The sequence below is a fragment of the Bombus bifarius genome, unplaced genomic scaffold, assembly GCF_011952205.1.
Source record: "Bombus bifarius isolate JDL3187 unplaced genomic scaffold, Bbif_JDL3187 scf7180000008321, whole genome shotgun sequence".
Taxonomy (NCBI): domain Eukaryota; kingdom Metazoa; phylum Arthropoda; class Insecta; order Hymenoptera; family Apidae; genus Bombus; species Bombus bifarius.
In genome coordinates, this window is record NW_022884591.1 from 224,384 (window position 1) to 251,535 (window position 27,152).

Here is a 27,152-nt window from a genome sequence, read left to right on the forward strand (position 1 = left end):
TCTTGCTTTTGTCTCGTGAAGAACTTGTCTGATTGAACTTCTGAAATGCATGTGCGATACGTTATCATATTTTGTAAACGGCTTCTCCTGCAAATACAACTTGCATAGTGCTGCTACCAGCGTGTACTAAGGTAGAATTTCAAACTAAGAAATAACGAACTGTTCGTGCATCGACAAATTCTTCATACAACGAGCTCATCCAAGCGTTACCTTGGAGGCTGCCCAAGCGTTAGGTTACACTGTTACACCAATTTTCATGAGCAATCTCGCGTGAGACACGCGAGTTCTTTGCCATTTACGAACTATGATGGATACGTACAATGACACTAAAAAGTATGTGTACGTATTGGGTTGTAACATAAGTAAGTTCGGATAAACTCAATATATTTATTGACCGAACTTATTTATGTTACAATCCAATACTATTAACGAACACGTGCATTTATATAAGAAATAGAGAGAAAGATTAAAAATATGGAAAAAGCTGAAAACAAAAGAAGTTGAATCCTATAATCATTGAGAGTTCGGGAAAACAAGGAGAAAAGCAAGCAATCATCGATCTTCGGTATAAACGTGGCTGACGTTATGAGCCACGTTAAGAGCAAACAATTTATTATGCAAACTGTGGCTAGGTCTCGATTACGCGATATATCGAGAACGATTAGCAAGCCGAAAATACGTCGGATGACCCGATCGATCAGAGAACAATTTGTATCAATGAAAAGAAGATTATCTTGACGGGTGGTTATCTCGACGACCATAAGAGGTCTTCTCAGCTGCGACAGGAGAATCTCGCTAGCGTAGTTGCTGACACAGATCGGCACAAAGCGGCGGGGCTTCCTTTATCCAATTACCAGACAAGCTTTCTTTTTATTATCCGGCCGGCCCTTTCTCATACTGTAAAATATGTACGACTGACACTTGATACACATTGACTGCAATCTGTACAAGACGATGAATAGCAACGCGACATTGAAACTGGGCTATCTTAATGAATTCTCATCCCTTAACTACAAATCTTTTTTTCAATTTTATGGATGAAGACTTGGAAGAATGTAAATTTAGCAAGAATGCATATTAAAATGTAGTTCTAGGATTAATTTTCTATTTTGAATTATTTAGACGGTATAAAAGATGAATGACCATAGAAAACAATTGCATAGTTGAAGAGGCGTGTTCTAGCTTTCTAATAGATCGATTAAATTTCTCATATCGTGTTATATTTTTAGATGTAATGGAAAATGAATGGTCATAAAAGAATTACAGCAAATGCAGAAATGTGCCTAGATAACCGAGTTAGTTAATGTATGTACATCGAATATACATTAGCAAACAGATATATATTTAATTGTAAAGTAACGGTTTAACGGATTGCGAGAAAACTAACTTCCTGTCGTCTTTACTTCAGGACTTAATCATTCTTAATAAGAGGATACTTGGATCGGATATAAATAACCTGTTTCCCGTCATCACATGTGACCATATCAGTCATATAACGTCATCTCAGTCAGTCATATCAGTCATCTGCTGAATAAATGTTTAAAAAAAGAAGAGAATGATAAGACTATTAATTCTCTATTATTCCTGATATATCTAGTATTTTCTAGCTTAATTTTTTCGACGAATAATGGCAATAAATCTCATTTAACTTTTCAATATTCGCATTCATTGAATCTCCTCTTGTTTCAGCTATAAATACCACCACCGAGAATAATCGCGAAATTTTCACAAGGTCTTCAAGCGCTCGTGCACGCTACATCTGTCGCGATTCTCCATCTTCTTTGTTGACACTCGCTCCGTCCACTACCAATTGATCATCGTCAATTCGAAATATGAAAGCACGCGTGATCATCAAAAGAAGCACGGTTTTGCATCGTGACGCTGCTCGATTGAGTGCACGTGGAAAATTAGATTGAATATCCCCGAGAAAGACCCTATGAACCGCCTCATCGAGTTGTAGTTAAATGGTAACGGGTATTTCGTAAGCTGTGCTCCCGGACCAAGGGCGCTCGCATGATCGACGATCGTGAGAAAAGGCGCAGCGGAGAAATCGTTTCCGTCCGTTTTTCCAACGCGCTTCACGGCCAAGAATTAATGAGACCCTCTGCACGCGCGGATCTCGTGTCTGTGAATGGAATCTCCGTTGTGAAGTCAACGATGGATGATATTCTTTTTTCAACTATCGGATTTCTGCTATCTACAGGGATATTTTCTCAGTGTGAGTGGAATGGGAATGATGTCGCGTAACTTTCCAGTAGAAATGTTCGAAATTATTGCAATATGATGATTATTTCAGAGCTACCACCTCGACATTTTTAATGATTTGAAAGATTTTTTAACTTCATGATTGCAATTTTTTACACGTAGTTTATGATTCGACTATGGATTTTTAAATTTGCAAAGACCTAACGCACCGAAAGTACGTGAAACTTCCAACGCAAAATTTTTTATTACAGTATTTAGAAGGTGAATCAAATTTATGCCCAAGTTCCATTTTTTTCGTTACTTCCATAAAAATACGAATTTACATAAAAATCCGCAGCCTAGTTATAACTTTGATATATACAGGGTGGTTGGTAACTGGTGGTACAAGCGGAAGGGGGGTGATTCTACGCGAAAAAAGAAGTCGAAAATATAGAATAAAAATTTTTCGTTTGAGGCTTTGTTTTCGAGAAAATCGACTTTGAATTTTCGCTCGGTACGCGTGCACTTCATCACGTCTCGTGATCTCACTGTAGATCGTTTTCTCGATAGACAAATTTAAAAAACAAAATAAAAAAAAAATTTTTTTATTCTATATTTTCGACTTCTTTTTTCGCGTAGAATCACTCCCTTTCCGCTTGTACCAGCAGTTACCAACCACCCTGTATATACATATATTTTATTGCAATCGTTGATTAAAATTTCTTACACCAAGGAATTAAGAAGGATTCTGTAGAACCAATCAGGAGTTTAAATCAATTTGTGAAGATATACGTCGGAGATTGTTAAAGCAACTCTCACTTGATGAACTTCTGATCGCTCACGAATGTGCCTTGCGCGTGCAATCATTCATCATTCCAGATATACACAGCAATTACTTTTTGGAACGGAACGAAGGCAAGGTGTTTCATAAGTGTATTTTAAGGACTGCATGGAATTCAAAGAATAATCTCCCTCGTTTCATTCTTTTTTTTTTTTTTTTAAATTGCAGAGTTTCAGTAGCAACTACTGTAGACATGTTATTACGTAAATCTTCTACGATGCAAACAACCAGGCATTAATTATTGATGAATAGGAATTTAATGAAAACCATGTTTATGACGATTAGAGATCTCCTATGAATGACAATAAGTACAGACCTATTAATTCTGTTATGAAAGTTGATTCGATGAAATTGAAGACATACATATAATTAAAAAGTTATATAACACGTATTGTATGAAAGTATGCACTGTATACCAAAAATTATATTATGAACTAGATTGTACATTGTACAGTATACAATATACTGCTCTAAAGGCATATATATATGTATTATATACCAAACTAAATACATAGGAAGTAATATTTATTTTTATGAAAATAATGAAGAGATTCTTAATGTTTAGAATCAAGTGTTTTGCGCGTTGAAACATTGAAACTATACAGATACTTTCACCCTAGTGTTCATTTATGGAGCAGCAGTGTGAAAAGAGACGGGAGCTACATTTTCATACGTGCCATGTGTCGACCATAATTAAATCCTAATTGCTGGAGCCAGACTTAATTTGATTTGACGCTAAAAAAAAAAAAAGAAAAAAAGAAAACCTGGATAGTGTCGATAACCGTACGTGTAAGGTCTTTGATCTTGGTTGACATAGTTTCCATTGAAATGTCGTGGAATGCGTCACGCGTGTCTGCCGACACTTTTACAGATTAAAATAAGAATTGTTGAGGCCGAACACCATGAATAAATGCACATAAATTTTCTTTCGTTTAAAAGTATCGTATATGTACACTTTAATATCTATCAATTGATTTTGCAACTTAATACAATATGATTTTAATTAATGTGTGCTAATGGACGTTATAGCAAGCTTGTAACTAATGTGGCGGAACACCTATAACATAATTTATAAGCAAGTGTAATGATTAAAATACAAGGAACATTTTATTTTTGTTTACATTATTCCTTATTTGTAATTGATCTGGTTTATAATACGAAGGAAATCACATTTGCTATTGCAAATAGATTTGCTATGCAAATGGCAGCGGTCGAGGACAGAAATATTTCAGAGGAATCCATCTAAAAATGTATGGCACTCAATGGGTCTAATTATATGCAGACAGCTTGTCTCTCCCAAACGTTACACGAATATCTAAGCTTTCACTTGTGTTATTTAAATACCAGGATCATACTTTTCCAAGTTGCTAAATCTGTTGACTCACGATTTTTTCCATTATTACCAAAACGATTATATCACATTCTTTGAATTAATTACTTAAAAATTAGCGAGTTGCTTGCTGGTCAATGTTTTCTGCTAATCGGCCAAAAATACTGCAGTCTCTGTAAACATGTTAGAAAATCCCTACATATACCGTATGTGCAATAGCAAATGTGCTGTTGTGAAATGTGCATCAACCAAACTTTATCAAAACAAATTTATGTAAACAAATATACTGAATGTGCATCATAAAACAAAATAAGATGCAAATGTTTTTCATTTGATGATTTATTCCTAATCTGGTACTCCTAGTTCCAATAAAAGTGTGCAAGTATCAGATAAATTTAGTTTAAATGTTGCATACAAGAAGAAAGAATACTTCAGTTCCTGCTTCTGGGTAAAAGCATACAGTGCTGGCTATAAGTACCAGAACTCTTGCAGAACTCTTGCTTTCCATTATTTTTGTTTTCTAAATATTTTATTATAATAAGATAATAAAATTGCAATAATATAAATACAATCTACGTTATAATGTAAAATACTAAATATGGTATTTGTCAAAGTAGATACAACGAGTAGGTATCCTGATATTTATAGCTAATAGTACGATGCAAATGTTTTATAATAAGACACCTAGCAAGACACCTCTTATAAGATAACTATGAAAAGATAGTAGCGTAAGAATGCATAGCGTACCTCGTGCACGTACGCATACACTGTGAAACAGCAATAAAAGGGGAAGGGAAAGAATGCAACGTATCTGTCTACGTGACCAAATTAACATTAAGCCCGAAACAAGCAGTCATGTCGACGGAACAGGTAACATAATACCTACGAGCGAGCAGTGAACAAACGTTACGTCTTATTATCGACACTTTGTTGCAGAAAGTACTGTAATCACTCTAACACGATTACGCGTTAATAAGCACGTTTTTTGCGGCAACCACCGGATCCATAGACGGAAAAACTGGTTTGAAACTGTGTTGTGGATATTCATTGAGACACTCGGTTTCTTCTCGTCCTACTATCGCCTTCTCCTGCCGTTGTCATCGAGAATTCAAAGAATCGTGAAAGCAGAGATACTGGTACGTGATCGAAATGCCATAACTTTGGCACGAGACTCCTGGATACCGGCAAAATTCGTGACGGAACTCGGATACAAGTCGATCGAGCGTCTCCTCTAGGTTATCGCACATTTACTAAATTCTGGTTCTTACTGGAATTATGTGGAGAAATCCGGCCGGATGTTTTCAACCAGCATGTTTCATCGGTGCAATATTTAGATTTGAAAGTGACATTTTACATAAAGATTAGACCTTTCAGGCAATTGCATTCTAATAATCTATTTATTAAGTAAACGATAGATGTTTTTATTTTTGGGGTTAGGTTGAGGTTAGGTTCTTATTTTTGGTAAAACTGGTGATAAATTCTAGTCCATTACGTATTTTGTAAAAAAAATTATTAAGGAAAATGTATTTCTATTATTAATTATAAGACTGCGGACTTTTTTTTAGCATTTATGGGAAATTCTAAGGTGCAAAAATGCACAGAATGCATATAATGTACAAAAATATACATCTGAAATATGGCACTGAATACTGAGTAGCTAAAACAATTTTCTATCTGCGTTCCATTTTTTAATTATATGGACAGAGTAATTGAGGATTTTTCCAGAAAATTCCACAAAACCTATAGAAATGGAGAGTTAAGTAAATTGCATTAAAAATGTTAGTTATAGTTTTTAATGTTAACTAAGTTTTATTACAAGTTTATTGTTTTTATGTTTAGAAAATAAATGGAAATCCATAATAATTAAATTATTGGATTAGAAAATACAGACGTTTACTATAGATCTATAAGCTCGATTTTCAAATTGTAGCTCCTTTTAACAACAGAAATACATTCATCCTTTTCTAAAGTAGAAGTTTTCTTTAGAGCCCTACAAACGTTCGATCCTGGAAGAGTTAAATAAAGAATAATGAATCTTTTATGTAGACAGAATTTTACAGAAAAATCTGGTGTATGCCAATACCTCTGTTTGTCATTGTACCTGACATGAAGATGCCTCTAGTAACTTTTGCGAGCACAATTTGCAGAATGCAGGCTGTAGAATGTTGAGTGTAGAATGCAAAACGTGGAACGTGGAATGTGAAAGATGAAATGACAAGATACGGACTGCAGAAACATTAAGGCTGTTGGAAAATTCATGTGGTCACGTAAAATGCATTTCTTATTCGACACTATAAAACTAATTTCGACTGTTTCTTTTTTAATGAAAAGATTACTTAGCTGTATAAATATAAAATAAAATGTTAATATGTACATAGCAACCTTCGCGTGAGCAGTCAAAGTAAATAACATTTATTTTCTTGTCAACGATGCAATCTCAGAATTTTCTACTGGTCATCTGTTTCTTGGTTTGTAAATTCGAGAGTAAAGTTCCCACGGCACGAAACTAAAAAGTTGCAAAGAATTGAAGAAGAAAATAGAAGTAAATCTTCTAAACTTATCGTTTACCTATATTGCTGGTCTGTAATATTTTTTAATTTTTTCATAACCTATCTTTCGCTCTATATTTTTATTACGGTTAGGTATTTTATATCTGATCTTAATATTTTTATTTCGATTTAAATTATAAAAACGAGTATCTAATATTTTGTTTGAATAATAAGAAAAATATATTGCTAGAGAAGTTGAAATAATTGCTCTGTAAGACGATTAAGAAAGTGTTTTACAACATACCGTTAATTAATTGCAAATTTAATCCTCTCTCTAATCGACAAATAATTTTGGCGCTAATGTTCATACAAACACTCCGATGTCATTTAAATTTAAATGAATCGTGGAATTCCTAACTGTTGTCAAGAACTTGTCCTATTTCTATTTTCTAACCTTCCATAAATTACAAACCACGAGGTTTCTTAGATTATTAGTAAATACCTGTGGAAAACATTATTGTGGTAGATCAACTGCCTGGTATCATTACCATATAGATTCAAAATAAAAAACTTTACTACATTCTACACTAATATCCCGTCCTTTTCCCGGCAAATGCTGAATTAAAAAAAACTAATTTCTTACGCAAATGAATAGCTTAAACTATTCAAATAGAATGGAACGCATAAAGATCACATTAATAAAGTAGAAATTAGCATTGTCGTAAGTTCTAGAATAGAAAAAGGGTTTAAAATGGATAAATTGCACAAAACGTCCGCTAGGGGCGACAGTGGTAGTGAGCGGTTCCGATCAAGAAATAATTACGTCAAACTCCATTCAGACGCGTTTAGTTCTTTACGTAACTTTCACTACCGCGTACAAAGCAGACGCGAGAATGCAGCGATATTCTTAAACGTTTAAGAACCATCCAATCTGCGTCATATGTAAGAAATAATACGACAGAAGTAAAAAGCATCTGCGTTAAGAAAACCGATATTTTTTACGGAATAATTGGAACACGGTCATTCGACGAACCGAACGTTGGCAGAGAGCTGGGATTCTTGCTCGTTTGTTCGTTGTTGTAAATTTAGATCCACGGTACGCCTGGTTCCACGAACGTACGCCTTACCAACGACGACAGATGGAAACGAGAAGAAAGGAAAACAGCCTCCAGGCTAGCGAATATCCTCTGTCGCGCACGCGATTAGTCGCAAAAGATGAATAATCTCCTGATAAGCCGATAAGAATAAATAACGGACATGAGATTAAGACTACTGCTATAGAACTAGATATATTCGTGGCGAAATATCAATAGTGACCGACGTCGTGATAATGTTTGTTCGAATTTCCGAATAGGAAAAAACACATTTTCTCTTCCGGTATAAATTATCCCCACCTTTGTGTGCTACTATCATGGTCCAGATAATGAAGAATCGTGCCAGGAATTTCAAGGTAGTAATTTGACTATGACATACATCTCGATCTATCTGTGTAAGATCTGGTGAAATACGACATAATGATTTTATTTATTAGGGAAACGTTTAAATTAATTTTTAAATTGAAAACAGACATGATTTTCTGTTTATTAATCTGACTATGAAACACGTTTCACTGTGTTTGTTAAGGATCTGAGAAAAATTAACTAACACTAAATTAAAGATTTTTGTTAGTGATTAATATATCAAATTTGAATAATAATGATATGAAAATTATACTCATTTTATAGGGTTAATCAAAAGATTAACGTGGTACATGGGAAGATCGGACTGGCAGGTTTGTTGAGAAATAGGGCGAATGATGGTCCAAATGTCATACGAGAAATGATAGACACCGTTTTAGAAAGCAAGAAGGAAGAGCAAGGAGAAGAAATGAACTACAGAAACTGCGGAGAAAACGGGAAAATTAGACACGTAATGTCTCATTTTGTCTTTGTCCATACGCCATTTGAGATAATCTCTTGTGGAATTTAAAATGAATCGATGTAATATTTACATCGAGACATTATATACAAAAATTTAATGATATATGAATTTAGTAACTTAAAAATGAATTTATATGCATCGAGTAATAGATAATAATTAAGGAATAAATTATTATTACCGACAGTTCTTCCTCAATTTAATGGAAGATACAATACAATCATCAACATGATAAGTACATAGCAAATTATTTCAATCTATTCCCCATTCACAATAAGACAAACAAAGAATAACTTCATAATTCCCATAGTACATATCTTTATACAAGATCATTCAATTATCTCCTACAACAACAAACTTCCTAGAACTCTTCATTATCTAGCACTAAATGCGCATTTGTTTTTAGTAAATTTCAAATGAGAATTAATAAACATTGAATATTTCATTTGCATAATTATCTGTTAGAATACACAGATACATAGATATGCATACATACATACATGCACATATATATGTCGGAGAATGAAAGACAGCGGGATTTCCCGTCCGGAATGTTGGGACAAACCCTAATACACTAGTCCAGACTTTTACTATAGCCGCCCTTAAGTAATAAAAATAAGAAATAGTCTTAATGTTCCAATCTGACTTTATGACGATGGGGTTGGGCTCGAACTGACATGGCAGGTCACCGGACATAGCCACGGTCACGGGAGGGACATGTACCTGACAGAGGTATGAAATGATTATATGGCTCTCCTTAAAACAAAGATTAACCCGAGAAGCGGGGACAGGAGTGTATAAGGGCAGCCTCTTTTGGATGGACAGAGTTAGAGTGAGAGTTAGAGCTAGTCAGTTAGTGAGTCGTTGGACGAATTGCCGATTGAGTCATCGGGAAGTTACTCGAATCGAGTAGCACGTTGATACGAGTCCTCCCGTGGACCGTGGATTCGTTATCGAACCTGACTTCGTTGTCACCATCATCTCGACCATCCTATTACCATTCCTCATAGCCTCTTGTAGCGTCCACATTCGTACTGATAAATATTGGCTACGTTCGCGACGGTAAAGTAAGACGGTAAAGGTTCGTCGAACACCCCAAACTGCCAACCTGCCTCCGACATATATATCAATGAAGAAGAATGTTAAAATATAACGCCTAGAAAATTTTGTCAGATCTTGATCTGCGCTTTCTATATTTTTGCTAGACCCAAAATATCCCTATACAATGCAAGGAAGAAAGAAGAAATGACTTAGTACGAGCGTAGCGACCAAATAGCACGCATCACATTGATTCATGCTATCAATTTTAGGTTTGTTTTTTACTTTCATATAGAGTTTATTTAATCTACAGCGTGTTTAAAAGTATATAAAGATATTTATTATGCACTGTAGTTTGTTCTGCGTCGTATATTTTGTATTGCACATTTTATTTCATATAGTATACTATTATTGCTGTGATACTGCATTATTAATAGATTGGTTAGCATATTTTCGCATGTATTAGAAATTTAAATTAAGTACAGGTACAGAGTACATACAGCATACAAAGATATACAAAATATCAAAAGTGAGGTTACAGTATTTCAAGGATAAAGTAAATCGATATTTAAGTCCTACTCATTCATAAATCAGTCATATTCATAAATATACAATTTACTTGTACTCATAGGATATTAACATAATTTGTATAATCATCCTCGTGTTAATAAATAAACAATAATACCTAATACATACATATTCTCAACCAATAAATCTTTTAAATATTAATTAAGTTGATAAATCAGGCCACGATCTTACAATCTACACAAAGAAAGTAATATATTGGAAAAAAAGGAACGGAACAAGAAACCGATTCTTACGGCTTTGTATTAATAAAATATCGATATAATTGGTACTATCATCCCCACATTAATAAATAAGCATTAAAACCTAATATTGTCCAAAAATCCAATAAACTTTTTAAATGTCGAATGTTTTCAACTTCATAAGTGAGTCCACGATCTTAAAATTTACACAAGTAAATTAAGAAACAGAAGCTAAGAGAATGGAACAAAAAACCAATTTTTATGACCTCGAAGTAAAAAATCAGACTGTGAATGGTTTCTTGATCTACTCACTGTAGGCTTTTTGCCAATAGCGCTTGCATCGCTGTAGGATGTAACCTTCATGTAAGGACTGGAAGCGGATATCGGCACGGTAATCATTTTTCCGCCCTTCGCTTCTCCACCTTTCTAGCATTCGACGGCCGAAAAAATCGAACGTAAGCCCAGTCACCACGTTCACCGCGGTTGCTTTCCCTCAAACCGAAGATTTGGCACGTTTTCAGGGCCACTTCCGGCGACACGACTTTTCTGGGGAGAACGATGCACGGTCCCCTTCCGGGACGATGACAAAGCGATGCTATTCGAGCGAGTTTATTACGCTTCTCTAATTTCACGTTGATCTGCCAGCAGCTGGACGCGAACAAGTAATCACTGACTCTGATTTATCGTCGAAAGTTTTGTTCATTCACCTGTGACGCTTACTCGAATAAATTTTCTGTTAAATGACGAAAGCACGATTTTGCATCTATAGAGATCGTCAGAAACGATTTCAGAAGTTTCTTGCGAAGTTTGGTATATGTCGCCACTGAGTAGAAAATGATTTATTTTCGACCGAACTTGTGCGTCTCCTTTCAAGGCTGTTCACAATCGTAGACTCGTTTCTCCTTCAACGAGCTATATATCACCGAATTCGATCTCGAAATTTCTACAGCAAAGTATTTATAATTGAACTACAAATATTTGCAGTTCTTTTTTAACACTTTTACAGTACATCGAAAGACGCGGGAAATTTAAATTTTTTGCCAAGTTCAATGTTCCAATTGGAGGCCGTTGAAATAACCTTTGTATTTATTCGACGCAATTTCGATTGATTAATCAATATTAGTTCCTCGATTGTAATGTTCAAGTAATTTTTAAGTACTTTAAAATATTCTATGTGGTTTCATTTAGTGTCACTCACAGGTACTTTTAATGAGAGCTCGCGATGCGAACCGTCGCGTCTCAAGACAAGCATTGCACTGATCTAATCGTGGATTAGCGTGCGAACTTTTCTAGTAGAACGAAACGACGTTGTTTTCGAGTTGACGGAACTTCTTGCTTCGGAACTAGTAACACCTTTACCGACGGACGAGCAAACATCGACTGACGCGTAGCGCACTTCGCCGCCTAAGGCCTAAAGACCTAAACAGACGAATGGACCTCTCCATTGGTTGTCGGGCGCTTTCAGGTAACACCAGTGGATTATACTCATGAAAAACGCCGTTAAAAGGGTTGCCGTCATAATTGACTCTCAAGCATTTGTTATCAAACATTTTCTGTCGATATTAATTTATTAAGCTCATAACGTTTATTGCTTCGCATTGTTTACCCCCTATAGATGTTGTCTTCATTTTTCAGACGTCATTTGTTATCACAGGGTATATTATATATACCAGGGTATATTATAACATAGTTTACTTTATAAAGATAATCGCCATTAACTCATAAAACATATTTTGTAAATAAAATTTGAAGTTAGTAACAAGATGTCAGTCGAAAAATAATTTAATTTTACAATCTTAAATGTACTTTGTTATGAATGGATCCAATTGCAGGATGCACTTATGTAATGTTGAATCAATAACGATGATCGAAGGTTACTTCTAGATATATTTCTGTTTTCTCCGTGGCAAGTAGTAGCCAGTATGCCACACTCGGTAGTCAAGTATGAGAGGTTTTTAATAATTCATTACTCTTACGCAGACACCATTGTAAGTTTGTTAAATCATGGATGAAATCACGATGGTTACAATTATAATATAAACCTTCATTGGGAGAAAGAATCATCCGTTAATTGCTGCCTTAATGTCTGCGTTGAATGCGAATTCATTTTCATATAATATATTGCATTTATACATTTGATTTCACTTTGATAGATTTACGCATCTTAACTACGCATCATTACTTAAACTTATATATAATAAATACTTAAACTTAAAATCAAGCATCGGTAATTTCAAGGACATCTATGAACAAACATTTTTCCTTTTTGCGCGCAAATGTGAAATATTATTATATAAGTCCGTCGTTCCAAAATGTTTAGAAATCACTAAGTCGTAGAATGATGATTTTAAAAATTCTACTTCAACTATTTAATTTCCGAGTTTCTTGGAGCAAATTTACGTTTACATTTTTTATGAAAATAGATAAAAAATATGGTAATAACGCGTGTATCTCTCATTTTTGTCCAACTTATCTAGAATTAAGTGTCTGATAAACAACGATATTTTGGTTACGTCAAGCAATATATATAATTATAGTGCACCTTTGATTACAAACATTCCAGAGGGGCAATTCCGTACGAAAACCTCGATAAGGACGACCAGAACGTACGTGCCTCCTTCAGACACTCGTTTGGATTTTTTTAACGCACGTGCCCGAACACTTACAACATTTTACAAGCTCGTTATTCGTAAGCAACGTGATTTGCAAGTCAAACGAGGCGCATTCGATTGGCGGAGTTTTCATTGCCTCGTTTAATCGGCCATCTTGGAAAATTTAGTTCGCTTTTGTGAAGAAAATATTATAATAAATATAATTTCTTAAATAAAACTTGCGTAACCATATTAACTACTCACATTATAAGAAACAAAGAAAGACAAATTTCGATGTGCACATTGCTAATCTTTTTTTATGTGAACAGTGAAAATCGAATGCTACAAAATTTGTTTGTTGATTCATCATACGCGCTAAATCATCGGTGAAAGATGTATGTTATTTGGGATAGGTTAAAATTTATATGTTTATTATTTCTTGAAGAAATAATATGAGACGGATACTCTTCTAATAGCAGAAGATTAGTTGCCTTGTTTTCAACGATGGATTAACCTGCGACGAAATTATTTCAAGCGGATATTATTGTTTTCATTGTACCGTGCAAGTGATCGCATTTAAGTTATTGTAAACGCCACCAAAACAAGGAGGGCGCTAAAGTATTCTTAGCTAAGCATATAATCCTCTGAAATTCTTATCGCACTTTTTACTTTCATTACAAAAATGGTAAACATTGCCATATTTGAATGTCAATAGAAGTCACCGGTTTTCAAAAGGTACAAATTCTACAATAGAATTCCTTTGTACAGAACGGTTATTATTTTCCTTGTTCTACATACATACGTATATTTTACTGATTCTGAGATCATTTGCAATTCAGGTAAGGTTCTACTCTCTCGTGTCTTACATTCAAAAACACACCACCATTTAACCGATCCATAAACGTGTATACACAGTAAGACTGATGGTCTTATCTGTCATAAAGGGATAAGAATAAATTAACGGAATCTTTTATATCCTGAATTATGTCATTTATAGTCTCACTGCTGCTTTTATCCTAGATGCTTCAAAATATAAATATTGTTACTATTATTACAGCACAAGGAAACGTCAGAAAGGAAATAAGAATATGCAGGATTACAGAAAGGATCAAAACACCTGTTACTCTAATGTCTTGAGGATGAAAGATGAAAATTGGCACGAACTTCGAACCTGGCAAACAATTGTTTTATGTATTTAAAAGCGTAGATTCTGCAGTGCTTGCTCTTCATGCTATTTCAGTAACATACATCTTATTGATGCATTAATGTAGGAGGCAGACGTCAGGATTCCAAGTATACACATACCCCTTCTTGTTATCATTCCAATTGAATGCGTGAACATGCGATGCATTAACATAAAATGTTGCTGATTTCTATGTATTTATATCATGTTTGTTATATTCCGTCTTTCTTCGCTATTTAACATTTGCGTTTAATCTTGACCGATCTTGACTCCTCTAGGTCACTACATTCTTTTAATAATTTTGTTTACACAATTATTTTTACATCTTGACTGATGTTCATGTGTCAGAAAATATTTCATTTGCATTAGTCATACTTCTTTTGTAGTAACATTACGTACAACGTTTTTACGTTTTTCTACTTGCAATATTTATATATACATCCTAATCAATATTTTTATTTTCTTGTAGGCTAACAAAAAAAAAATATGCGCAAAATTAAAATAGATGCAATTAACATTATCTGTATGCAATTGCAATTATCCAGATCACTCTATGAATGAGACATAGTCTGTTCATAAGACACAAACATTGCTTTTCTTTAACTTCGACGCTTTACCTTCTAATCGTTAAAAATTCGTGGTTCTAGTTACCAAACTAATATACGAAACTTTTCGCGTCATTTTTAAAATTAACTTTTAACTTCCATGCGCGCGAAATTTAAATTACGATTCGACCACCTTCGTGTCAAATTTAAATTAGACAAATCTCAAATGAGGAAAAAATCGCGCAAATGTAAGAGGAACAAAAAAGGTAAGAAAAAGAGACGAACCATTACGTAACGAAAATTCTACGATAGAAACGTTTTACTTTAACGACATCAAGCGACCTGTTCACCGAATCGAATTTTAATTAGACGCGTTGCTAGCGGGATCGTAAATTGCCGTCAAGAAATTGGTCCGCGAAATTTTTCCTTTCTTACACGCGAACGCGTTCGTTAACACGATACCATGTCAGTATGTCAAAGAGGCTTAGGATCTAATGGAACTGTTAATCCACAGAAACGGGAACTTCGTGGAAGAATGAAACCTCTGGAAAGAGAGCGACGCTAATGGCAATAGGGTTAAACCAAAATGGCCTGCAATCTTAAGTTCTCTTCAGTTACATTTAAACATGGTTTAAGCCATACTGTTAAATAGTTATATAAATCCATCGATGAAAACTGATTTTAATTACAACTTATATCCAAGCTTTACTGTTAGCTATAATCAAGTTGAAAATACTTCAATATTTTTACAAATCCCTTGATATTTTAATATTATGTTAATTTACTAAAGTTGAAAACGCTTCTTTATAAGCATTTCTTTGACATCTTCATATTAATTAATTCTTTTTTGAAATCTGCAATATTAACCTCCAACTTGAAAGTCCTCCTGTATGCTATTTGTATATTTCGACTAATAAATCTAAAGTTATAATAGAAAAGTTATATAGAGTTATAACAGAAAAGTTATAACAGAAAAGTGGCCAGCATTAAAATTTGCAATAAAAGGTTATGTACCGTAACCTCCAATTCGAAAGTCCAGTGGTATGCTATTTTCATGTTTCCACTAACAAATCTAAAACTATAACACGAACAAATCCAATACTTAGGTTTGCGATAAAAGGTTATGTACCATAACCTCCAATTCAAAAGATTGTTAGTATGTCTTACGCTAAACACAGTTCAAGAATCCGGTTCGTACCGTTTCACACGTCGCACATGTTTTGCCCGATCGCACCGGTGTTAATGAAAAATAACAAATCGGTCGCGGAGAGGAACCGGTTTATGTCGTTGCGTCACCGAACATCGAGTATTTGTGTCTTTCGATGCAACAGCGATTTTCATTCCAGACAATCGCAACGGTAATTATTGCACGTACCGATGTACTCGCACTCGCATCGACTCCAAGGTCTGTCCCACCCCGCCGCCGTTTCGTCACAGACATTTTTCACGGTCAAATGGTGGGGAGCTTGTTAAACGTCAATTTAACGGATCACATGAGCCGTTTCAGAGTTACCAATCGCTTTCCAATTAAATCAGCTCCTTTAGGTCATTATTTGAAACTGAGAAACGGTTGGTAGCTGAGCGTAAGGAGGATTCGAGAAAACGGGACTTTAAATTTATGCGCAGATAGATACACACGTGTAGGGAATATATGAAACGTTAATCTTGTCATAGTTAACTCATACCGTTCTTTTTTTTTTTTTTACTACTAAAAGACAGAAAGAAACGATGCATGACATTCTGAATTTTAGTAATTGGTATTCTATCAAATCTTATTGGATCTCTTGATTAATAAATTTCGATTTAGCCTTGTTCTAGATATATTGATACAGATATACTGATCTAATGGATACGCGCTTTTAGCCTGATTAATAAATTTGAACCGTACAAATGTCTTATTTAATAGAACCGGTATAAATGGAATGAAATGAAAAGCGAGTTTTGGTTGTGATAAGTAGTTGGTCTTGTTTTACAATACATCTATCAGAAACACGGCTTTAGCTATAATACCATTCTCGAATTGCACTGGAACTTCCGACTAATAAATATGAAGCATATAAATGTATTATTCGAAAGGAGTGGTATAAATAGAATGGAATAAAAGTCGAGATAAGTGTGGCTGTGATAGATACGAGTTTATGTAGGGTTTACCAATATGGTATAGAACAGTTTAACTGGTAGCAGCCACAGTAACAGTATCCCGAGCTCTCTGGCATTGGAATGCAGTAAGAATACCAACGTGTGCCAATGAACCATGAAAGGTCCTTTCATTTCGTTGTCCTATTGTGATTGCATAATTGCGATAATTGCATCCGACAGGATCTTGTTTCAACGAGCAATGACATAGAATCGTTATTTTCCATCTCTCTAATGGAATAAATATTTTAAGGTGTCTAACTCTTTGATAATGTAATAAAATAACGAAGAATTCAGAACAGATAATTTGGAAAATAATTATTTACTCACTGTCAACATCTTTTGCATTTTTGATATAAAAGATAAGATATACGTACCTTTGAGAAAATAGATATTAATAACTGTAAGATGAAAGGGTTAAGAGAAGATGAGAAACATTAATTGGGCAATTGGATAAATACATATGTACTTGTATTCTGATAAAGTCATGTGATGTAGTCTGAATAGCATATATTTGTATCCTAATATCATCCCTTTATTTTAAGCTAGAAAATATAGTATTTAACAAATCTCAGATTGACATTGAATCAGTCCAATGATTAAAGAGTTCCGTGATTCGTCTCTCTTGCTCTTAGTTACTCAAAATAGAACCTTCTGATTAACTATATTGTCAACTTCCTCTGATCTCTGTTCTTGGAAAATTATTTCGTTTGCGACCTTCTGAAGAACAGTAGTGATTTTCTGAATTGTTATACTGCTGTTTCATATGAGACAAGAAAATGCAAACCAATGATAAAATTAGAATCGAAATCTGATAATCAGGATGATGTACCTCTTAATAACTGTGGACAATTATTACATTCAAAACTTTAAAAATTCAAAAGTGCAAAAGTATTGAAAGAACCTAAGAATCGAAGAATCGAATTTTTATATTTTGTAAGACGTAGCCTACAGTTTTTATCGCATTATTAAATTAGAAAAGATAAGAACGGTATCTCATTATCAATTTCAGGTAACGCAAAATCGATGAAAGCAACGTGATTCAAACAATAAGATGTCATCGTTATTGCAGATTGCATTCTCGTCTCGAAGAGAATGCATCAGTCAAGGACACCTCGCTCCAAAGAGGTATTAATCTCAACAATCCCTTCCGCTTTAACGAGCAATAAAGTTTGAAATAATGCAATACCTTCATCTAGCTGATAAGAATCCGGACTGATAACAGCCATAAGAAAAAGGTTCCTCAGCTCTTTACGTCAGCCTTAGTAATCTAAATTTTCGCCTTAAATTCATTCGAAATTTATTCAACATGGTCGATTCTTCCTGGCTTGAATTCATTAAACTGTAAGATTAATAGCTTTGATTATGTCCAGTATTCTTAATTATCAATCTGTTACGCAAAGAGCTTAATTGCAACCTCAGAAAAATATTCTACAAGGGAAAAGCATTGTATCAAAAAAGTATAATTAGGTTAATAGAACATAATTAAATAATTTGCCTAATTACGATATTATGATAGAGTATAACGTAACTAAAATTCTAGGAAAATGCTGCCTGAATATCCCAGTAAATTTTTTTCACGTAGTTTAACCACTTTCAGGTTTTATCTAAATTTTACGAGACTACTGTAATCATCCTATTACATTCCCCCTTTTTGAACAAATAGTAAATGTACCGTGTTTTCTTGTTTCGTGTAACCGAGTCACCCCTTGCACGCTAATTAAACCCCTTCCGCCAACTTTACCGTACGTACCTATGAACGTGTTATATATCTTTTTGCAACGTGGCGCGGCGAGGAATTTACATTTCTCACAGTGGGGTTCGGTACATTTTCTTCGGTTCATCTTATGTTCTATTATAACCTTGTTTCAATTTAAGATAATAGAGATTTTGTTTTTTTCGTCAAAATTAAATTTGAATTCAAATTCAAAGATTTAAAAATTCGGTAATTCAAATATTTCAATATTCAAAAATTTGAATTTGCGATCAAGTATGATATCAACAGTATTGGATATACAAAGATTCGTTTCTTACGAAACATTATATTGATTTATTCCCTATTTTCGAAAATCTTGTATCTATAGCGTCTTATTCTAGTTACCTTATTATTATACAAGGTGGTTGGTAACTGGTGGTACAAGCAGAAAGGGGATGATTCTACGCGAAAAAAGAAGTCGAAAATATAGAATAAAAATTGTTCGTTCGAGGCTTTGTTTTCGAGAAAATCGACTTTGAAGTTTCGCTCGGTACGCGTGCACTTTATCGCGTCTCGTTATAACGGTTCTCACTGTAGATTTAAAAAAAAATTAAAAAAAAAGAAAATTAAAAAAAATTTTTATTTTATATTTTCGACTTCTCTTTTCGCGTAGAATCGTCCCCTTTCCGCTTGTACCACCAGTTACAAACCACCCTGTATATTACGAACTTAGCGCATTATTATAACCTTAAAAACTTTGTTGCGTTAAGAAACGATACTCATTTTATAAATCCTATAGAATTTAATCGATATTTGAGCTTAGTACAAAGAAGAAGATTAAAAATTATACTAGACGTTACTAATAATTTTCTTATTAAATCTTATTAACTTATCAACTGAGAAACGAAGTATTTTATCGAATACAATACAACCGATAAGAATAAAGAAATTGATACAAAGAACATCAATCATTTTCTGATATACCAGGTTATTCTCTTTTTCAATTATTTGAAAATATAATGACGCGAAAATAAAAAAGCAACAAAAATAATCTTAACATATTTGTTTATATGGTCTTTGATACCTATTACTGCGCTCTATTGGAATGTGACAATAGTTCGGTGAGAAGAATCGATATCGTTAACGAATCGATAAATCGGCGATAACGGGTCGAACGTTCAATAGGTTAGGCGTAGTTTTTTTTCGGTTCGTTTCCATTGTTTTCGCTACGACTGATTGTCGTGGTTTTCTCACGACGCACGGCTCTGTTTCTACGTTATTAACCCTCTTCTTTTGCCACGTCCTCGTTTGAAGCCGACCAAGTACCGTCGAGTGGCGTCTTCTAATGGCGTGTACTCGACCGCCGACAATCTTAACATGCGGAGAAGTCGTAGAGAGAGAGAGAGAGACAGAGAGAGAGGGGGGGGGAGAGAGAGGGGGAGAGAGAGAGAGGGGGGGAGAGAGAGAGAGAGAGCGAGAGAGGGAGGGAGAGAAGAAAAAACGTGTTCGGTTGCCGTGCAACGCTAATGATAACGCGCCATGCGTCAGGCGTTTTATCGGCTCTTTATTAATTTCGGTTAATCTGGCATGCTCGTTATTGATAACAAGGGGGTGAAGTTTCTGGTTCCAAACGTATTTCTTCAAAGGGAATGGTGAAAACTGAAAAGAAGAGATACAGTTAATTGCTACAGTTTTATATTTGAATTTATGTCCTCTTGAACATTGAAATTTCCGAATTTTTGGATTTTTTGATCTTCGAATTTTTAACCTTTGAATTTCCGAATTCTTGAAACGCAAGGATAGCTTTGATGTGGAATAGGTTGACGAAACATTAAACTTACAAATTGCTCCTTTATAAAAGATCTTTCTTTTATACAGATCGTTTCTCAAGTGTGATCTTCAATTGCATAGGATGTTTCGAAATATGTATATACTATAGATAGCATCATTGTCTTGTGCAATAAATCTTAGACGATCGTTATCAAACTAAGTGCATGTACAATAAAAAAGATTACATTGAGTTAATCTCGATTTAAGTCACGTCCTACTATTTTAAATTTAATTTAAGTGAAAATAATAGAAGATTTTACTTAGATTATTTCGAAGTATTCGAATTTAAGATAACAATAAAGAGTATTGTGACACGTAATGGGTAATTTTAACTGCCTACTCTTATTATTAACGGAGGTACTATACATTCATTGCACAGAGTGCGATAAGGGCCAAAAGTCAACGATACAATTGACCACGCGGTCGTATGTTTCCAAGAAATGTCCTTCGAGTTATGGAACAAATGTCAGCCATCGTTTGAAATTAAAATAAGGAACCTCTCTGAGATACTTTTGTTTACTGAATTCTAGTGCGTGATCATTTGATTGCTTGATATCAAAATGACCTCCACAAATTGTCACTACCGTAATCGTCATTTTATTAAGACTAATACAAAAATTCGTATTTCCAACATTAAAAATTAGAATTACCATCTAAGTGTATCTTCCACAGAAATAAATTTCAAATTCGAATTTTTATATTCAACTAATTTCCTATTGGTAGAAACGTTTACTTCTACCCCATACATAACCTTAAACTTGTACAACAAAAGTAAAGTTATCAACGCGATTCATTCGATACATCTCATCCAATTACATTCTATGTATCTATTAAGAACGATCAATCTTTGCATTTCAAAGTGATTAAAATTTATTTACTATAGATACGAGTTGCTTATTTTTTCAATTTCGTCGTAATACAGTTTGGTCTATCTGCGTGACGTCAAAGCTTAGAACGACAAAGTACGAGAGAGAAGATTCCCTCTTATCTTTGTACGTTTTTTCACGTACGCTAAACATATAAATCGATTGGCCGCGTTTCAGCCGAGGAATAAATATTGTTCGATGGTTTATGTTGCACATCGTTCGTCTTTCGACTACGAAATGTATCCCCGCCGAAAATAGAATCACGTATCTATACGTGCATAGGCGTGAGTGCATCGTGCGCGTTACGTCGTTACGTAATCGGTGCACGTGTACAACGAATGCCGAAACGGGGGAAATGATCGAAATCCCAGTAGTTTGCGCGTGCACCCGTTTTGGCACCTTCCCGGCAATCCAAGTACAATCATTTCTTGGATCACTGGCAGAAACGTAGGAGCTCGTTAGCACGAATTCAACACTCATACGGCCATCGAGGCTTTTTGAAGAATAATTCGTTTTCCACTAATTTTTCTTCTTTATTGTTCACAAGACTAAAATCACTGATATTCCTTGAACATTTCTCTAATATCTGTATCTGATTAATTCTGATTAACTGTTTATAACATGTTTAGATTTACGCGAATACCACAATGATACTACACATGTTCTTCAACCCAAAAGTAGTCTTTAATAGTCTCGCTACTGATGCGACTATAAATAAATAAATAAGGAGAAGAATATGTAGATAGCCATTTGTTTCTTGAGTATTGAATATTAATCGTATAGTTATACAGGGTGGTTGGTAATTGATGGTTCAAGCGGGGTGATTCTACGCGAAAAAAGAAGTCGAAAATATAGAATAAAAATTTTTCGTTCGAGGCTTTGTTTTCGAGAAAATCGACTTTGAATTTTCGCTCGGTACGCGTGCACTTTATCGCGTCTCGTTATAACGGATCTCACTGTAGATCGTTGTCTCGATGGAAAAATTAGAAAAAAAAAAAATGTTTATTTTATATTTTCGACTTCTTTTTTCGCGTAGAATCACCGCTTGTACCACCAGTTACCAACCACCCTGTATAATGAAATTAGGAAATTAATAAAAAGTTAGAGTTGACTAGTTTGATTTCTGAAAGGTTCGTGTATGGCAAATTCAATCTCATAGAAAAACGTAGCACACGCCAGTTCAAAACTCATCTTCTAAAATTTCATTATAAAATATCACTTTTTTCCAGAAGAAAATTACCTGCGAAAACCGATTTAACCTTTCACGAGAGTACCGTCAAATATTTTTACGTGCGCCTGGAGCGCTTTTTAAAAAATATTCGCTGGACGTCACAACCAATTTCGCCATATTTTCGCCCGGTTCTCAGGAATTAATGCCAGCGGTACTTGCACACTGCTTTTATTATTTTTTTACGAGATACAGAGGCTCGTTGGGTGGTGCAATTTATCGTCGTGCTCTGTGTATTACCGGCCAACGCGTAACTTATGGCGATTAAAATATGTCACGCGAGATTACATGCTCCTGCATGCTCATCTATACTTGCCTACTCTCGTACGTGTTGCACTTGAAAATATTTTCATTTTGTCACGTTTATCTCGGCTTCCTCTCGCGATAAAAATAGGACATTCATTCCATTTCTGCGACTACATACATATATACATAGAAATACTTCTCAATGCATTGATAAGCGGTTATCCAGAAATATCAAAAAAAGAAATGTCTATTTCTCAGTCGATAAATAGACACATTAGATTTAAAGATGATCCGTACAAATGCTTAGAAATGTGATAAGTAGAGATATAAATGTTGATTTATCTCCGTAATTATGATAATACTAGCGATGTTGATATCCGTAATTTGTAAATAGTTTACTTTTTTATCGACAATTTCACAATATTAATTTTCTCTCACGTCGACTGATGTCATCATAGTATCTGTTGAAGAAATCGCTAATGCACGTAACCAGTATTCGTAAAGTTATGAATAAATACGCTCGATTAATAAAATACCGTTACCACGATCTCATGACGACCGCTGAAACATATGTGGAAGTAAATATCTTTGAGGAATTCCAATGTCACGTAACTACGACATTATAATTTGCTATATATCAGCAGCTCTATGGATTAAATGCAATGTAAGGACACTGTAAAGTATCGATAACTTTGCACAACAAGCGATCAACATGGCGCTCCAATTTCGTCACGGAATTAAAGTTTTAGATCTGTATCGACATGTATCGATCTGTGTCGAGCAATTGGACAGCGTCCATCGATCTTTCAATACATTTAGCACATCGATTCTCAACCCGTGTCCCCTGGACAAGATAAAAGTCGGTGATAAATAACAATGATATCGAAACGAAATTATTTTTTTAAATCCACTTAAAATTTGTATGCTCTTTCGAAACATACAAAGTGCTCCAAACTTTTCTTATTTATACTCATTCTAACATTTCATAATGTTTAGATAGAAGAAATTGGAACGCTCTGTATACAATTCTGTCTGGATTTTTATTTACCTTATCGCCATAATATTGAACACGTTTAAGAATTTAATCTGGGTCCTATTGCGCAATTGGACTAATATTATATCTACTAGCGAAATCTTTGAAGTCAGAAGTTACAAGTTATCCGTACTAATAAATTCTCTTACATAACAGCAACAAGTTTGTTAATGAAACATACGAAGCTCTGTACAAATAAATTTTACAACTTACAAATCATTTGTAATTTATCAATTTAATAATACCATTAGTTGATAGACCTAAGATACACATATAGACAGTGTGTGCCAAACATAGAAATATAAAGATAGAGTACGCGAATCATATGTTCGAGTCATATGTGTAAGTGAATGCGATACGGGAATAGAAAGAGAACGCCACATGGAGTCCCCTTCTGTCCTTGTCTAATCAGGCATGTACGCTAACGACACTGACGCCGCTCGTTGATCGGTGTTACACATATATATTTACTGTATACGAACGTGTATGCGTTATTAGACAAGGACACAAGGGGTCTCTATGCACCATTTTCTTTCTATTTCTACATCACTTTCTTATGCTATACATATATATATATATATATATATATATATATATATATATATATATATATATATATATATATATATATATATATATATATACTAACGCGGTCTCTCTTTCTCTTTCTAACAGATATTCGTTCGCAATAGATAGGAAAGAAAACAGAGATCTCGTTATTTATCTCTATCTTTCTTCCAAAGAGGTTCATTTTCTCAACAAGTCATTTGCGATCTATACTTCTTATACCTATGGTTTGTGTAGTAAAATGATATCAAAATAAAAGTTAAACGTCCGTGCATTCTGATCGGCGTTGATACAAGTTTCTCTGGCTTTTAAATTCGAAATGACCGTTATTACGACGTTCACGGTGAACGGACGTAAAGGGTCTCCAAGATGGCGGTCTTTTGCAAACGTCATTCAAACTAATCTCCTATTAATTCAATCTAGATTCCGTGGTACGCGATACTATGCGCTTAAATGTAAATCCACGAAGCTTAACAAGAAATTCATGGTCAACCAGGAGTGTCCCACTTTCCGGCAATGTTCAGCGCACATGTCGACGTGGGCGTGCAAGCATAACACCGAACATTCCTCGTAAGCGCAGCAACGCGTAGCGCGCCACTTTGCCGAACAAAGATGTAAATTCGAGAATCGTTGCACATAATATGGTGCGAAGATCCTAAGAGACTTGGTAAAATGAAACAAACGGCGAAAATAATAAGTCAATCGAGGTACTTGTTTAAAAAAAAAGCGGCGAGAATTTTCGATGGCAATTTTAAATCAACAATTTTGCGATAAACTTGTCGAGGTATATTAATTACTGTAGATAAGATATTCAATGAGGAAACTATCTATCTATACTTCCTTACATAAGAATCGACCTGAAGTAGCAATTAGGTAGATTATCTTGTTTACGCATTTTTATGTTTTAAATACTATCGTGGTGAAAACAAAAGGACCTTTACCTATCATAGATCATAAATTATTCATAATGCATATAAAAGATCTTACACTATATACATCTTTATACTGTAGAAAGCATAAGAATAGAATTTTATAACGTATCTATTAGTATATTAGAATAAATATATCATTACTATATATTGTAATAATATAAGGTATAAATACTATGCAATTTTAATATGAAATAAAACAGAAATGTGTGAATTTTTTAGTAGTCGCCATCTTTCGGTATTTTTAGCTATTACGAGAGATCGTGTCCCTGACTGTGTCAATACATTCGGACAACACGGTGTTGGTACATTTGGTAACACGAGCATACACGTTCCTACTAATTGCCTTACAACGTTACACCTCGAAAATTGTATGGACACATCGATCCCTTATCTGTCAGACATGTAGGCGTACGAACTTGATACCAGAAATTCTCGGTACAAGCTGCCATATATATAGCGTATTATTTGAATAAATAACGACGCAATAATATAGGCGTATGTTTGCTTCGGTATCTATTATGTGCTTTTATCGGTCAATATCTATTTATTACAATATTCGTCGTGTTAACGTAACAAATACAAGCAAAGCTTCTCTTTAATTAATTAGAGTAAAATTAACAGATAATAATAGAGTAAGATATCGTTTTTTAGAATTATTTCCTAAACTTTCACTTATTTTTAGTTCACTTCCAAAAAGGAGCGTTTAAGATGACTCAAGATGATTCATCCGGAAGAGTGGTTGGTTAGCAACGCGAAGCAGCGTCTGCGATTTTCGTCAAATTCCTCTAAGTATACCAATTTTCAACGCGATCATAAATTTATGGAGTATTAATGTCCAAATCGATTCTATTATCTCTATATCTATTATCAGTCATGTTGCCAACTAAATGTTCCCATTTTACGGTAAACGGTTCGTGACTTACCTATACGACAGTTGGCGTGGTACGGTGTTTCTACAAAATAGTATACACGATATTCCCGATGAAGTTTCGCGCGGATCCTGGAACCACTTAATGGGAACAGTGAAAACACACAATCACTAGATCACGATCCGATAACTTCGCGAAGTTCACGAACGGATCCGATGCCATTCGTGTGACGGGAGCTAATGGTTGCGAGATGATACCCGTAACGATCGTTAAGGACAAACTTAATAATAGTAGCCGGATATTTACTATAGATCGCGAGTCGTCCAATTGGCCGGTCGAAGACGAATTCATGACTGGCGGCCACTTTGTGAATATATCGCGAGCATCGAGCCAAAATCGTCGGACAAAACACAGATTCACGGCCTATGAAAGGTATACGATATACACTGTAAAGAATGGTAACGTACTCATATAAATGCAAATATCTTGTAGATACGTATATCTTGATAAAGTATCGGCACCTTATCGGATCACTTAAAAAGAAAGTAGGATACTTCTGGGCAATTCCGAGTGTCTCTATTCTACATTGAGTATGAATGAGATAATGGTATTTGACACATTTGTTTATTTTACATATAGTGATTCGTGAAAATATTTGAGTACTTGCAATAGACAACTTTGGTGAATATGCTACATAATATTGTAATATATATTATATGATATTTATTAGTATATTACTTACACTCTTTGAAACCTCAGAAACATTTTAATGAAACACAGTTATCATAAATAAAATTTCAAATTAATTAAAAAATGTATATAGAAGTACAGTATATATATTTAACATAAACAAATGCTTCATAA

The 27,152-nt window shown here is 34.5% G+C and overlaps 3 protein-coding genes and 1 long non-coding RNA gene across 6 annotated transcripts in view; 3 read left to right on the forward strand and 1 right to left on the reverse strand.

Moving 5' to 3' along the window:
- LOC117212541 (TBC1 domain family member 1) overlaps window positions 1-27,152 on the reverse strand; it is a 39,296-nt gene that overhangs the window by 8,537 nt on the left and 3,607 nt on the right. The window contains exon 1 of one of the 3 annotated variants that reach the window (XM_033457434.1): window positions 26,343-26,539. The exons of 1 other annotated variant lie outside the window; for it this stretch is intronic. Coding sequence is in view for 1 of the 2 variants with exons in the window: in XM_033457432.1 (XP_033313323.1) it covers window positions 10,879-10,965 (87 nt within the window). In the remaining variant the exon portion in view is untranslated. Of the gene's footprint in view, window positions 1-10,878; window positions 10,966-26,342; window positions 26,540-27,152 lie in introns of those variants that run through there. One more of the 3 variants, XM_033457432.1, reaches the window with a different exon arrangement.
- Window positions 1,601-4,759, forward strand: LOC117212545. The gene is made up of 3 exons (XM_033457439.1): window positions 1,601-2,218; window positions 2,971-3,099; window positions 3,194-4,759. The coding sequence occupies exons 1-3, from the start codon at window positions 2,014-2,016 to the stop codon at window positions 3,202-3,204; spliced, it is 345 nt and encodes a 114-aa protein (XP_033313330.1). The 5' UTR covers window positions 1,601-2,013; the 3' UTR covers window positions 3,205-4,759.
- Window positions 4,969-5,909, forward strand: LOC117212544. The gene is made up of 2 exons (XM_033457438.1): window positions 4,969-5,225; window positions 5,292-5,909. The coding sequence occupies exons 1-2, from the start codon at window positions 5,156-5,158 to the stop codon at window positions 5,588-5,590; spliced, it is 369 nt and encodes a 122-aa protein (XP_033313329.1). The 5' UTR covers window positions 4,969-5,155; the 3' UTR covers window positions 5,591-5,909.
- LOC117212546 lies at window positions 7,664-8,999 on the forward strand. The gene is made up of 2 exons (XR_004488480.1): window positions 7,664-8,294; window positions 8,569-8,999. It is a non-coding gene; the product is annotated as an uncharacterized LOC117212546 (long non-coding RNA).